Source organism: Cyprinodon tularosa, unplaced genomic scaffold, assembly GCF_016077235.1.
Source record: "Cyprinodon tularosa strain WSP-4 unplaced genomic scaffold, ASM1607723v1 ctg461, whole genome shotgun sequence".
In the NCBI taxonomy this organism is placed as follows: domain Eukaryota; kingdom Metazoa; phylum Chordata; class Actinopteri; order Cyprinodontiformes; family Cyprinodontidae; genus Cyprinodon; species Cyprinodon tularosa.
In genome coordinates this window covers 701,929-717,039 of record NW_024039187.1, presented here as the reverse complement: position 1 = coordinate 717,039, position 15,111 = coordinate 701,929, and the positions used below count along the sequence as shown (strand labels likewise).

The window sequence follows — 15,111 nt, the reverse complement described above, 5'->3', positions numbered from 1 at the left end:
TGCTGGAGGTTTCTTCCTGTTAAAAGGGAGTTTTTCCTCTCCACTGTCGCTACAAGCATGCTTAGTGTGGGGGATTGTATTTGAGTCAATGAGTCAATGCAATCAACTGGTTTTCCTTAGATAGAAAACTTTGTATCAATTTGACTGTATGATCTGGTTGAACTGTAAAGTGCCTTGAGATGACATGTGTTGTGAATTTGGCGCTATATAAATAAACTGAATTGAATTGAATTGAATAGGACTTTCCTATCAAAGGTTAAAAACTGTAAAGGAGTTACTATGGTCAGTTTTAGTGTCTCTGAGTTGACATTAAACGTAACACGGGGGCAGAGGCAGAGATTTCTACGCTTGCCGTCGGGCCTGGTTGCTCTTACCGGGGTCGTCGATGGGCATGACAACTGTCAGCGAGTCACTCACACGTCCACGCAGGCCATTGGAGCAGATGGCCACCACACGGATCTCGTAGGTGTTGTTGGGCAACAGGTCATCAAGTATTGCCCCCTGGTGGTGACAGGAGAGATTTGCTTTGATTATAAAAAATCCACGTGATTTGTGATGCCAAAGTTAGCATTTTCTTTTTTATAGTCTGGTGAGGTAAGGCATGCATCAACTGGTAGGTTAGCTTTCTATCCCTGATACCACCAGAGTGTAAGGCCAAAGCTGCTGTTTCAATGGAAAGGACTCTTTGTGGTTTGTCTCAATATGTATCTCTGTTTGACGATTTAGTTACATTTCTAATCGGGTAATGCATTTAAGATGATGCTGATAGTAAACTGTTAGCTAATGGAGCTTCTTCCTCTACTCTTTGTGTTTTAAAGTGTGAGTTAGTTGGGCCTGTGGAGTTAGGAAGCTGAGGCAGAGGCATTTCTTGCAAGAAAAAAGGTTCAAATGTATTTAACGTCCTCAGACGGAGAGATAGAGCCCTGACTGAGGCAACCTCAGTACATGCATTTATACCTTAAACAAATCCCAACACACACACCCCCCAGGGGAACCAACCCACCCCCTGCATCAAGAACTTTCTCACACTTGACCATTTGGGGGAAAAACAACTTGATTTCATCAAAGCCGTTCCCTGTTAGGTTAATATATCTTTCAGTTGCCAGATGGATCTCCTCAAAACAGCAGTCCTCGCCTTCATGCCATGAAGGAAGCTGTGAAACTCATTATCTCTCAAGACCTTCGTTTGGAGCCTGTGAGGCTAAGAACAGACATTAGCCTTTGGACCATTACTCACCGTATCCTGGTATCCGTCAGTCAGGTATTCGGAGAAGGCAGACTCTTTTGCATTGGCCAGCCGGTAGGTGATGGAGTATCTCTCGATGTTGGTGTCGTGCACTGCCCGGGGACGCTCCCATACCACCAGCATACTGCTGAGGTTATGGGGAGCTACCTGGATGCTCTCAGGCTCTGAGCTGCACACTGAAAGAAAAACAAACAAACACAATGGCAAAGTTAAATAAAGATACAAGGAAGCAATTTGATAAAGGTTAGGACCTTAAAAAGAAAATGCTAGGATTAGATTATCATTATTAAGATCAGTGGGAGATCAATACCATCATATCAGCTCACTACAGTTTATTTGTTTAAGAAGCTAGCATCATCAGTGGATGCTAATATTTCTGATATTGGAATAAAAAAATAAAGTATACCGTTTGGCATTGAATTCCTAGCAGGTGGTAATGAAACAATCTCCAGAACTGTTGATAACAACATTTTCAACTGCTGCTGCATTTAAGCCATATACTCGTACTCGTCGTCTCCCGCTTTATCTGGAACTGGGTCGCAGGGGCAGCAGACTAAGCAGAGACTCCCAGACTTCCCTCTCCGCAGACACCTCCTCCAGCAATGTTGGGGGAAGCCCTAGGCGCTCCCAGGCCAGCCGAGAGACATTGTCTCTCCAGCGTGTCCTGGGTCGCCCCCTGGGCCTCCTCCTGGTGGGACGTGCCTGGAACACCTCCCGAGGGAGGCATCCAGGGGGCATCCGAAGGAGATGTCCGAGCCACCTCAACTGACTCCTCTCGATGTGGAGGAGAACCGGCTCTACACTTAGCCTCTCCCCTCCTTGAACCGCCACCTTAACGTGGTGGAGGGGTTTCAGTGCCTGGGTCCCAGAGGCTATGTTGTTGGGGGCTAAATGCCCCTGGTAGGGTCTCCCAAGGCAAACAGGCTCTGGGTGACAGGTCAGACGAAGAGCGGTTTTAAAAACCCTTAAGACGAGGACTACAGCAAGGCACGCGACATTGCCCGGTATGGCGGAGCCGGTACCCCACCCTGGAGCCAGGCCTGGGGTTGGGGTTCGTCGGCGAGCGCCTGGTGGTCGGGTTCTTCCTCGCGGGACCCAGCCGGGCCCAGCCCGAAGGAGCGACGCAAGGCCATCCCCCGGTGGGCCCACCACCTGCAGGGGGAACCATGAGGGACCGGTGCAGCCGACTCCCACCCAGCTTCATTTGTCTGTGGATTTGAGGCCTTAATACGGGAAACATACGCCGGTGTTCCACCTGAAGTAACATATGTAGCTACCAGGTTATCTCTGTAGAGGAGTCTGTGCTCGATGGCCGACTCAGAGGAGATGACATCAAGGAGATGAATGTAATGTCTTTTCCTGCGTTTTAAACTAAATTGAACTCAGTTTTTTTAAACCTGCCTGCTGAAGTAGATGAGAAAACTATCCAATTTTGGTCGACGGACTGAACAGTGACGTAACTGCTGTCCGCAGAGGAGCCGCTAGGAGCCTCTGATCCGTGCCACACGATTCTGGGACGGTTTTGAACTGTTAAACTGCTGGACCATGATCCATTGGTCCACCTGCTGTTTGTAGCTGTGCTGCTGCCGTCTGAGCGGCTGCTACAAGCTAACCACTGCCTTAAGGGGACACCCTTTTTCAAGGCTGCAGAACCGAACCTGAGCGGACAGTAACCACCCTTCCCATCCTCCATTCCACTGAGCCAACAAATAAAGCCCATCCTCTCATCTGATGCTAGATAAATGCTCTGCTTGGCGAGTAGAATAGATCTTTTACAGGTGTTGTTTGTGTTTTATTTGGAAGAAGCTTCTGATTCAACGACTGATGGTTTTTTTGTCAGATTTCTGGACTGAATGCTAATGCTAACTGAGCCTGACTGAACAATCCATGCTGTGTGTTACTGTCTGCTTAATTTCTCTTTTTCTATTTGTTTGAAGAGCTAAGCTACTACAGTTGTACTCGCTAGCATCGTTAGCTCCAAGCTACCCCTATGGTAGCAGCCATTTTGTGAGTGTCAGGACTCCTGTCTGTGTGTGTGTTTTTTCTGTGTTTGTCTCACTTCCTCCACCAGGAGGCGCCTGGTTCTGGTCCGCCTCTCTACACACCTGCTGTGAGTTATCTCATTAACGGAGTGCTCTTAAGCTGCTGACTGCTACTACCTCGACGCCAGAGAGTTTGCCAGTTTTGGGTACTCTAGCCAAGCTGAGTTTTGCTGAGTCAAACTGAGTTCTTGTCAACCTGAGTTTTAATCTTGTTTTTGTCTTTGCCTCTCGGCAGGAAGTCATCCTGCAAACTGGATGTATGTTTCGGACCTTCTCTACCTGGAAGGATCATCTGAGCTTCATACCGAGCTAAGGATTCAAACTGGAGATTTGAATCCACTTTCCCTCAAGAGATCATTTGAGCTTCACACTGAGTAAGGGATTCATCTCCACTACGATCCGTTTAAGTACCGCAGGAAATCTGAGTGGCAGTCAGCTTCTCCGTTTGCCTACTAACAACTGCATTCTGAGTAAACCCTGTCCGCCCTCCACTGAATCAGACAACAGACTTGAGTCTAAGAGTCAGCAATTTCTCTGGAAACGTGAGTTATCTACCAAATTCTCCTCTTCAAGTTCGAGAATCAAAATTCCTAACCGCAGTGTCTTCCCCTCACCTTTCAGTTCCGGTTAAGCAGTGTTCAGAGCAACACTGGTTTCTTCACAAACTCCTAAATAAACCTGTTAAACCTTTCCCCTGGTCTCTCTCAATTGGTCTCTCTGCATATGAGTCCGAGCTCTTGATAAAATCATGACAGTGAGTTCTCTAACTCTTTTGTTCTATCTGACCCAGATATCCTGTCCAGCTGAACTAATCCATTCTGTCCACTGTAACTAAATTTTTATGTATTCACTGTTTTGATTAAATTTAATATCTCTGCATCAGAGTTATTCACATTGCTAATGTATTAAAGGACACCTTGAATGCATGAAGCCTTAAAAAGAGCATTCCTCAGAGACTTTTGAACGGACTCTTACACGTCCTTTTCCCTTTGTGTTTGCTTTTATTTCCTTGTGCTTATTTTCAGTAGTGTTAAGTGTCTTAGATGTAGTGATACAGTGATGAGGATTATTAGCTTATAAAGGTACCATTGTATTTTAGCTCATGGTCTTTTGTGGTTAGTTTATGCAGTGAATGATTTATCACTCAGTTCAGATCCACCGTACTTTGGTTGGTGATTAATAACTTTGCTGATAGCCGTAGCATAAATGACTAAATTGGTGAAGCTAACTGGATTCTAACAGCCAGTCCAGGAGTCCAGCCATCATGTAAAAGACTAAGAAACCTGGTGAGAAAGCAAATTACTGTTATAATCATTCATCTAATAATCATGAATTGGTTTTAGCTTCCATTTGAATGATTAGCCCCCTGCCAGGGTTTCTTTTATCCCCTACATAGCTGTGACCTCAATAAATCGATAGGTTTTAGTGGGAGGGGCTTCAGACTCCAATCTGAGCTGGAATTCTTTCAATAGTTAATTTCTTCCTTTACTGTTCTGACACTCAATAATAATAACCATTCATCTAATCTTTGAAGAGATGTAATAACCATGATCCTGTCATAATATAACTGAAATATAAAACGTGTTACATAGCATATTAAACATTTCCATGAGTGAGTGATTCTGTTTTTTGGGCGGCTTCTCTCCAGCACGGTACTGAATAAGGTTTCTAGTATCTAATGATGAAAGTCATGTTAAGTATACTGTGGGAGATAGAACTCTCTTCCTTCTTACATTACAGTTTGTTTAAGCTTCTGATAGATTAGCCACTCTCAGCTAAAGCTATGGTTAGCCTCTAGCTGCTAAAGTCTCTGGTCCCATGAAGTTATCCTCTGGCTTCTATTAATTACAGCTCAGAATAACCTTCCAGTAACCAGGCAGTGCCTTTGATGCGGAAAGCTAAAACTGAAATTGCTGGAATAATTCCTGGGTTTTTAGGAATTATTCTGGGTCAAAGATAAGATTAGTGCTAATGCAGATGAAGGATGAAGTCCGATCTGGGATTATCACTGATTAGAAGTGGCTGAGGGGTCAGTTACAATGGGCAGCTCAAACTGTGCAAACATAAACATACTTCCTTCTCAGCAGAGCTGGACTAAAACCTCAGTTCTCACTACTGACTGCTTCCTTCCCGATCGTTATTAATGGAAAAAGACCAGATATGTCACAGTCAGAATATTAACCCTTGTGTCGTTGTTTGCTCTTTGGGAAAACAGTAGCAGAGCCAAGCTTTGGCCACTAGAGGGCAGATACCGCAGGTTTCATAGAAGCACCTTTATTTGCTTGAACTGAATCCACCTTTTATTATTTATTTACAACTTTACTTTGTTTTGTTCTGCTGTTCTTAAAAACATTGGATCATTGGAATAAATGTTAGCATACTACACATCAGAACTCAAACAACTTTCAAGAATCTTTTAGTTATCAGGCTCCTTTAGATCACACATTTCATTTTAAGGTATTTTAAAAACACGATTCAATCAAATTCAGTTACCTCATAAAGTTACCTGAGACAACGGTTTAGATTAAAATTAAAAATGTAATTGAAAATGCTATAGATCAGGGCTCCTCAGTTGTACAGTGGGTAGCCTTGCAACAAGAAGATTCTGGGTCTTTCTAAGGGCTATGGCACTAGTTTTTTTTTATTTGGACAGTAGGCTGACGGGAAAGGGGGTATACGTAGAAGGAGAGACATGCGGCAAAGGAACACAGGCTGGATTAGAACCCGCGTCAGCCACGTCATGGACTAAGGCCTCCATACAGGGGTCATGTGCGCTAACCACTACGCCACCAAAGCACGCCACTGCGCAGGGTCTTTCTCCATGGACTTTGCATGTTCTCCCTGAGCATGCGTGGGTTCTCTCCGAGTACTCCTGCTTCCTCCCACAGTCCAAAAACATGACTGTTAGGTTCATTGGCGTCTCTAAATTCTCCTTAGGTGTGAGTGGGTGCATGAATGGTTGTCCTGTTTGTGTCAGGATTCCTGTCTGTGTGTGTGTTTTTTCTGTGTTTGTCTACCTTCCTCCACCTGGAGGCGCCTGATTCTGGTCCACCTCTCTACACACCTGCTGTGAGTTGCCTCTTTAACGGAGCGCTCTTAACCTGCTGACTGTTTGCCAGTTTTGGGTACTCTAGCCAAGCTGAGTTTTGCTGAGTCAAACTGAGTTCTTGTCAACCTGAGTTTCAATCTTGTTTTTTGTCTTTGCCTCTCGGCAGGAAGTCATCCAGCAAACTGGATTTTTTTCGGACCTTCTCTCCCTGGAAGGATAATCTGAGCTTCAAGCTGAGTTGAGGATTTAAACTGGAGGTTTGAGTTTACTTTTCCTCAAGAGATCATTTTGAGCTTCACACTGAGCAAGGGATTCATCTCCACTATGACTCGTTCAGGTACCGCAGGAAATCTGAGTGGCAGCCAGCTTCTCCGTTCACCAACAGACAACCGCATTATGGGTAAACCCTGTCCGCCCTCCACCGAATCAGACACTGAAATCAAAGAGTCAACAACTTCTCTGGAAATGTGAGTCAGCCTCTTAAAAAATCTAATTTCCACACAGCCTGAACTAACCGCAATGTCTTCCCCTCATCTTTCAGTTCCGGTTGAGCAGTGTTCAGAGCAACACTGGATTCTTCACAATCTCCTAAATAAACCTGTTAAACTTTTTCCCTGGTCTCTCTGTTTGGTCTTCTGCATTTGGGTCAGATCTTTAGTTAAATCATGACAGTTTGTCTCTTTGTTTCCCTGCGATGGGCTGGAGACCTGTCCAGGGTGGCACCAGCACCCCTTGCGACCCCACTGGGATAAGCATGATTGGAAATGGAATGGATGGGCTATAGACATCAACCGAATTGATTTATTTAAATAGAAATGTATGTTGAAGTTTTGCCCTCTGATGATGATGTTTGTTTGAAATAATAATAATCTCCATCAAAATCATCATCAACAAAAATCTTATCCTTTACCAAAGCGGGGGCAAAAATAATATTACTGCCTCAGCTCTGATATAGTAACCGGTTCTGAATTGATTGAGTTTTCTTCCACTGATACAAAAAACCCTGCAATGAATAATTGTTGTAAAATTACTTAATGGGAAAAAAAGGTTTAATATTTAAAAGTTTAGTGTGTTTTTTTTAAAGGAATTGAGAGATGCAATCAGAATTTCTTTCTAAATTACTTACATTTAGAGCAAAGTACACAGATGTAGATGAAATCAAAACTGTTTAGCTTGTAGTCGTCGATATAGAAGATGCATTTTTTCCCAAAACAAGACAGCATCTGATGGAAGCAGCCTGATAAGCCTCGCAGGAACTGCAGTGAAATGCTTTTTAATCAGTCAGACCAACCTGGCGTTTGGACCTCCTCGATGCCGGTGTAGGAGGAGAACACCTGACCCGTGAACTGCTCCTGCTGATCCCTGTAGTTGTTCTGCAGGTAGTCCATCAGCATAACATATCCAGCCTGTTGCATCGTCATCACTTCACAGAACATCTCCAGCTGCAAACATGAGGGTAAAACAATGGTTAACTCAAACATCCTCTGGCTGTCAGCTGTGATATATTCAGACCTATAAAATAAATAAACCACCAAGGTTAAAGCAACACAGAAATTAGTCCAAAATATAAAGGCAATGTGTGACCGAATCTGAGTCAAAAACAGGGGATCTGACTTTGGTCGCCCATCATGTTAATATCAGATCATCATGAACTAACAGTATACAGGGGATTTTTTTATTCCTGAAAGTTTCAGCATGCTTATTGTTTCCCAGCAGAGCAGCTGACAGCTCAGACTTCCCAGCTGTGTTCAGGGGAAATGTTAGTTGCTGCTAATGAAAGCGATCCATTGAATACATCACCACCATCGTTACGTTTAGTGCTTTCAGGTTTATAGAACCAGGACTGAGGAGCTCTGTCTTCATTTATAGGACAAACATGTCACCACTTTACTGACATGAGATGAGCTAAACTGGATCATGCAACATGATAATGGCTCTAAACACACTGGCCACACTAAGAAACAACATCATGATATGAAAAGCTAGTGGTAGATAATGGGATAAACTGCGAGAATCCTGGGACTAAACCCCCCCCCAAAAAACTGCAACTGTTGCAGAGCTTAATGGTCCAACAGGACAACGAGCAGAGACCAACAGCCAGAGCTTCAGTGGATGGTTTAGATCAAATCAGTGAGATTACATTAATCTGTTACAGCCAAAAGTGGTTTTAGATGCTTTTCAGATTTGATCTTTAGCAGGAGGTGGAAACATGTTGCCATTTCTACAGAGGGGTAGCAACAGCCAATCACAGCAGTTCTTTTCCTCCACAGTAAAAGTCGGCAGGCATTGGGGAGCCAAGCATAGCATTTAAAGTCGTAGGGAAGTGGCTGTTCCAACCATTGCATTTCTGAATTCTGCCAAGTGGTGCCAACTTTACACAAGTGAATAAAGAGAATGTGATTGGTCGATTATCAAGGGGGTAGGATCGTTGTGGCAGAAGGTTCGCAAACAAGTTTAATTGTGGCCAGTTTGTCAGAAGCATCTTGCTAACCAGTTAGCAACTTAGTGCTAGTAGGTTCCCAATGGGAAATTCCATTGGGACCAAGTAGCACTAAATTGGTGACTTAGAAACGACACTGTCAAGGAACGCTATGGACAGAGGAAACATGCAAGAGGAGGAGAGTTTAGTGTCGGAGGTCGTGGATGAGTCTCCTCCGTCATCCATTTTTTATTTAGAGGAGGAAAGCGGGGACGAAGATGTTGTGGAAGAGGACGCCAGGGCAGCAGAAGCTTGGTTTGGTGTAGAAGGCTTCCAGCCATACATGTTTGAGCCCTTGCCTCGCAACGCTGCCAGTTCTGTTAGCTCTACGCCTGCCGAAGACACAGACATCCATCCCCGTGAACACTGGGATGGAACTCAATGGGAAAGGAAATGATTCTGATTTCAACCGTTGTGTATATTAGCTGCGACATATGAATCAAGATGCTATGACTGAAAAAATTTGATTGACAGATGATCGTTGATATATGATTGGCCGAATTTAGGTGTTCAGGCTGACGTATAACTAACTGGCCTGCAGAAGATAACAAAAAAAAAAAAAAAAAAACATATTTTCATTTTTTTTTTATTGAAATTTTCTAAATTTTGGGACAATATGGTCTGATAAAGAGTACATTTATATACACGTTTAAGCCCGAATGATTTGACATTTAAATATGACTTCCCTACAACTTTAAACCATTAGTCTATGTCTGTACCTGCATCAGGTGAGTCACTAATTCCTCACATAGGAGCAAAACTCACTTAAACCATTAAGTTCTGATAGACGGAATTTGGCTGGAATGTAAACCAGTCAGAACACATCCTGCAGCTTCAACGAAAGGAGCCTAAGATCATAACATTTACTTCAACTCATCTTAAAGTCTGATACTTTAAATTTTTTTGTTTATTGTTGTTCAACATAAAACATAAGATGCTGGACACCTTTTCCCCTGACCTGATACGTACAGGTAATTTACCATCTGTGTCGTTTATAGTTAAAGTATCTATATATTTCTGTGTGACACTATTTTTTTTATGTTTTATGCTTTTGGCTCACACTCCATCATCTTGCCAGCTTCTCACACGATCACACCAAACATGCCGACAGCTCTCTCTCTGCCTCGCCTATTACTGTTGCCTTTCTTGTATTGTGGTATGATAATTCCCCCGTTAGTCTCTGTGACAACACGTCTAAATGGCTCTTAAGAGACATGACTGTAATTGTGGTTCAGAACCCCCCCCTTCTTGCACAACAACAAGCTAAAGTCCTATGACTCTCTAGCACTGGTGGAAATAAACTCACATGCACATACTCACGCATGAATGGCAGAACAATAAAATGCTTATTTACCATCAGTCATACCAATGACTAGAAAATAGTCAACATGTTATGGTAATAAAAAACCTCTGAGCATCTGAATGTTATAGCAGTTAATCTAATGCTAAATGAAGATCCTGAAAGTATATGTGGAATTTTGTATTAATCCTAATACCTCCAGTCGGCAAGGACACCGTCAGGCCAAGCAGGATGGTGCCTGGGTGGTCGCAGAGGCAAATACTATAGCAGGGGAATAGTTTGGAGAGACAATAGAGAAAGACTATCGGTTGGCCTCAAACTGCTACTGGTAAACCATCCAGTGCATCTGGAGGGGGAAGCAGTGCCATGTTAAAAATGTTCAAAGAGGGAGCTGCAGACCTTGACTTGTACATTCTAAGACAGTGGAAGGAATACTTTGATGATCTCCTCAACCCAGACGTGTCTTCCCTGGTGGAAGTAGACTGATGCTCTGAGCCAGTCCATTCATCACCCAGGCGGAAGTCAACAAGGTGATAAAAGATTTCGGAGGTGGCAAGGCTTCCCAGGGTGGAGTTGTGCCTGGAGTACCTCTGGTTTATTGATGTTGTAGGGCTGCTGTGGTTAACATGCCTCCTCAAGGTTCTGTGTGCAATGGGATATGACTAATGGATTGAGAGACTGAGGTGAAGGTTCCTCTTCATAAGAAGGGGACTGGGGTCTGTGGGACTTCCCTGGGAAGTCAATATGTATTATGAGGATCTGGGGGACATATTTGTTCATATTCCTCACGGCGCCATGTGGTCACCAGTGACAGAGTCCAACATTCATCAGTGTGTAAACCCTTCTGAGTAAAGAGATGAAGATTTCCATGGGAGTCCTAAAGTTTTCACTTGACTGGAGACCTTGGTCTGTAACAAGGGGCTTTCTAAATTGCCAGGGCACTAAATGTTCTAACTTCCGTTATACGTTTTAAAATTAAAAGTTTTTGTTTAAATTTTCCTTTGTCTTTTTTACCACCTGAATCCAGTCCTGCTTTGTCAAGTGCTAGCAGTGCTTTTTAGGGCTTCTACCAGGACTCGTCCATGTCTCATGGTCAGCCTGACCGCTCTAAAGAAGACGCACTGCCACCATGTGTCCTCAAGCAAATACCCTCTGTGTAGCTAAGGTGTTTTGTCAGTGGATGCTAATGATCTAAAATCATTCATGTTAAAGGTCGGTATGACTGATACCTAAATCCTCACCTGCTCCTCAGAAATGGTCACCTTGTTCTTAAATAGGATCCACTCCACAGTCTCGCTGCATGGGGGGGTGGTCAGGGATCCGTTGTAGATGAAGTATTTCTCGGTGGAGTTGGGCAGGAGACCTTGCAGGGTAAACGGCGATACCTCTGCACTCTTTCCTAGACGGTGAATTAAATGAATGATTAAAGGAAAGCGAAATCAGTGAGAAGACAGAGAATAACGTGAGAAAACAGACAGAAGACGCTACAGTACCATATCTGCTCACACTGTTGATGCCATCTATGATGGGAGCGTAGTTCATGTTCTCTTCACCACTTGTCTGTTTAAAAAAGATAATCTGAATATTCAATTTTTACTGATTTAATCCTCATAGCACTACATTTATACAGAAATAATAAAATGTTAAAATCATGCATTACATTTCCTTGTATAACTCACAAACTTAAAACTACTACACCACTCTTTCTAGCAGTGATTTCCAGGATAACGTCTGGTTTACCCAGCCTCCCAAAAGCTTCCACCTGTATCTGTTGCAGTCATGTCAGAAATATTTCCAGTCCTTGATAATCAGATGTGATTATTAACAAAAGCAGTTTCTCTACATTTACATCTTGCAATGTGTTCATGAAGCTAATCGAACTGCGGAGAAGGTAAGTAGTCTAACATGCTAATCCTATTCAGTAAATATCTTTGTGGATAAACTTTGGGATCCACACATAGGTGGAGAACAAAGATTCAAAGTCAATGTTAAAGGATCAACATTAATCCAGACAGTTTGAGCTGCACCATGAGCTGCAGTTTGATGCAGCTCATTGTGTAACGGATGAAACAAGACTACCTCTGACAGACTTTAGACAACATATTTCCTCTTACCACTGTTCCCTAAACACCAGAGACACAAGAAGTTGTCATCTTCCCCACCTAACATCTCTGCAGCTCCTCCAGCATCACCTTGGAAATGTAAACTATTGTCTGATCTACCTGCTTTGAACCTTTGTCTTGTTGATGCTGTTTGTTAACTGAGATTATCTCTTAGACTCAGAGGCAGACTGTATTCATTTAGTTCGAGCTGCCAGCTGAGAAGCATCAAGACAAAAAAAAGAAAACAAAAAAATTGTTTCCAGGTATTATGAACTTTAGGGGGAAGTTTCATTCAAATAATTAAAAGGAACCTCACAGCACAGCTAAGAAATGTCTCTAAAGAGTCAAACACAGTGTAAAGAAGCTAATAAACTAAGCTAGCAAAGGGAGTCACATTAAAAGGGATGCAGGGGCGGAGTTAGATGCCAGGGGTGGCCATGGCCACCCTTAGCCAGTCATTGGCCACCCCTGTGGCCACCCCTACCATTTTCCCCCCTCTAATACAGACGGTGGCAGCAGTAATACTCTCAAATGGAATATTCAAAACATTTAAATTTTTTATATATTAACAATTACTAGACAACAAAAACTTTGTGGTTAATTATGCACATTTATATAGTAAGATTAAAGATCATAAGAACAAAATTCATGTTTTTTTTCAGAACTAGATTTTGTTATATGGGGTAAAGAGAAAATAATCAATTTAGGTAGATATATGTACTTTTAAATATCAATTTCATGCAGAATAATTGTTGATAAAAGTAGGTAAGTAATGACAAAGGAAGAGATGTTCGCCCCAGAGCTCAAACCTGACAAGGACCAGCCAAGGACCAGCTAAGGACCAGCCAGGTACCGGCCAAGGACCAGCCAAGGACCAGCCAGGTACCGGCCAAGGACCAGCCAAGGACCGGCCAAGGACAAGCTGAGGACTGTCCAAGGACTAGCCAAGAATCAGGCAGGGACCGGCTAAACACCAGCCAAGGCCCAGCCAGGGCCCAGACAAGGACCAGCCAGGGACCAGCCAAAAACCAACCAAGGACTGGCCAAGGACCAGCTAAGGACCAGCCAGGTACCGGCCAAGGACCAGCCAAGGACCAGCCAGGTACCGGCCAAGGACCAGCCAAGGACCAGCCAAGGACTGTCCAAGGACTAGCCAAGAATCAGGCAGGGACCGGCTAAACACCAGCCAAGGCCCAGCCAGGGCCCAGACAAGGACCGACCAAGGACTGGCCAAGAACAAGCCAAGGCCCAGACAAGGACCAGCCAGGGACCAGCCAAAAACCAACTAAGGACTGGCCAAGGACCAGCCAGGGACCAACCAGGGACCGGCCAAGGACCAGCCAAGAACCAGCTAAGGCCAATGGACTGTTGAACCAGGTAAGTGACTCACTGAGTGTCATGATCTTGGCACCATAGGCTGGGTTTTACTCTTTTTCCTCTTATCTGTTTTGCTCCTCCCCGGCCTAATTATCTCTGATCAGATCCACCTGTTTCTTCTCCTATTTATGCCACCAGTTCCCAGCCCATGGTGCCAGATTATTCAAGCTTTCAAGGAGTCTAGTTCTAGCGTTTCTCTGTGTGTCTTCTGCCCGATATAGACCTGGTTTTGCCTCCGGACTTCTGAGTTTTGGCCGCCCCTGCTCTGCTCTGTTTGCCTGTTCTGTTTCTCGGGATTCTACCTGTTGCCGACCTTGGACCCGTCTTCTGACCACGGCTTTGATTATCCCTCCTGGATCCCTCGTTTTCTCTGTGTGCTCTAGCTGCTGCTGATCACTGGTCCTCTTTCTTTCTGGATCTCTGGTTCAGGCTCAGTTTCACGCTGCGGAGCTCAGCTCCTCCGAACCTCAATCCTCCTTCTGAGCTCAGACTGAACTTTGCCAGGTTGGTGACTTTCAGCTCATTATAATTCCCTGATTGAGCTTCAGAAATATTTATCTGAGTCCATATCCCCGCAGCTTATCCAGCTGATGAGCAGCCGCACACAGCTTGTTCAATAAACTCATTTAAAGCTTCACTGTCTGTCTCGTCTGAATTCTGGGTCCAAACCGCCCCTCCCCCTCCTGCAGTAGCCGAGAGTCGCAGATCCTAGCAGCTCCATTTTAGTTTTGTTTGTTATTATTTAATAAACACTTTGAACTTTCCTACTGACTGTCTCGCCTTGATTACCCGGTCCATCTGTCCCGCTTCATGACAATTTGTTTCTAGAGTCCCTGGCTACCCAGATCAAAAGGAAAAGCAGTGAAACAGAATAGACATGTTTTACTGTTAAAGGCACACTATGCAACATTTTTCAGTTAATTAATGTGTTCCATAACGTTTTGGATGATTAAATGAGTAATTTCAGGTTGAACAAAGGTATTCTCAACCGCCCTGGTGGTCTGTGGGGGAAATACCGCTCTTGCAATTGCAGGAGCACCGACCCGCACCCACAGGCTCAGAAGTCTCGCGAGAGTCGGTCTCGCTTTACGGCGAGAACTGCTACACCCCCCAGTTAAAGGCATGCTCGTTGCTAGCACAGTGGCGATCTTTGTGCAGTGCTGCTTTCACACCGGACGCAGCAAAAGCAGCAAAATCGCGTCTGCTGCTTCATTTTTACTGCTTGTACCAGTTAGTTCTGACGCGCGGCTGAAGCAGCTTTGCTGCTCTGGCTGCGCGGTGCAAAAGTGTGTCTGACGCGCATTGGGCGGAGCTTCACTATCCTTTCTCTGCCTTGCAGCTATATTTGCTGTGATCAGTGGGAATAAAGTAGTTTTAATATGTTTTTAAGTGAGAAAAGACACCTGAAAACGAAATCAGTGCAGTCAGTTCATTCAGATTATCATCCTGCCTTACAATATTTTTTCTGTCTGAGCCGCTCAGACCCCCACATACCAGCGGTGCGCCGACAGTAGGA

The 15,111-nt window shown here is 44.1% G+C and overlaps 1 protein-coding gene across 1 annotated transcript in view; it reads right to left on the bottom strand.

Annotated features, from left to right (window-relative positions):
- Window positions 1-15,111, bottom strand: part of ptprz1a (protein tyrosine phosphatase receptor type Z1a) — a 132,743-nt gene that overhangs the window by 49,062 nt on the left and 68,570 nt on the right. The window contains 5 exon segments of the mRNA XM_038301119.1: window positions 375-501; window positions 1,238-1,422; window positions 7,629-7,779; window positions 11,358-11,515; window positions 11,610-11,676. Of these exon segments, the coding sequence (XP_038157047.1) occupies window positions 375-501; window positions 1,238-1,422; window positions 7,629-7,779; window positions 11,358-11,515; window positions 11,610-11,676 (688 nt within the window).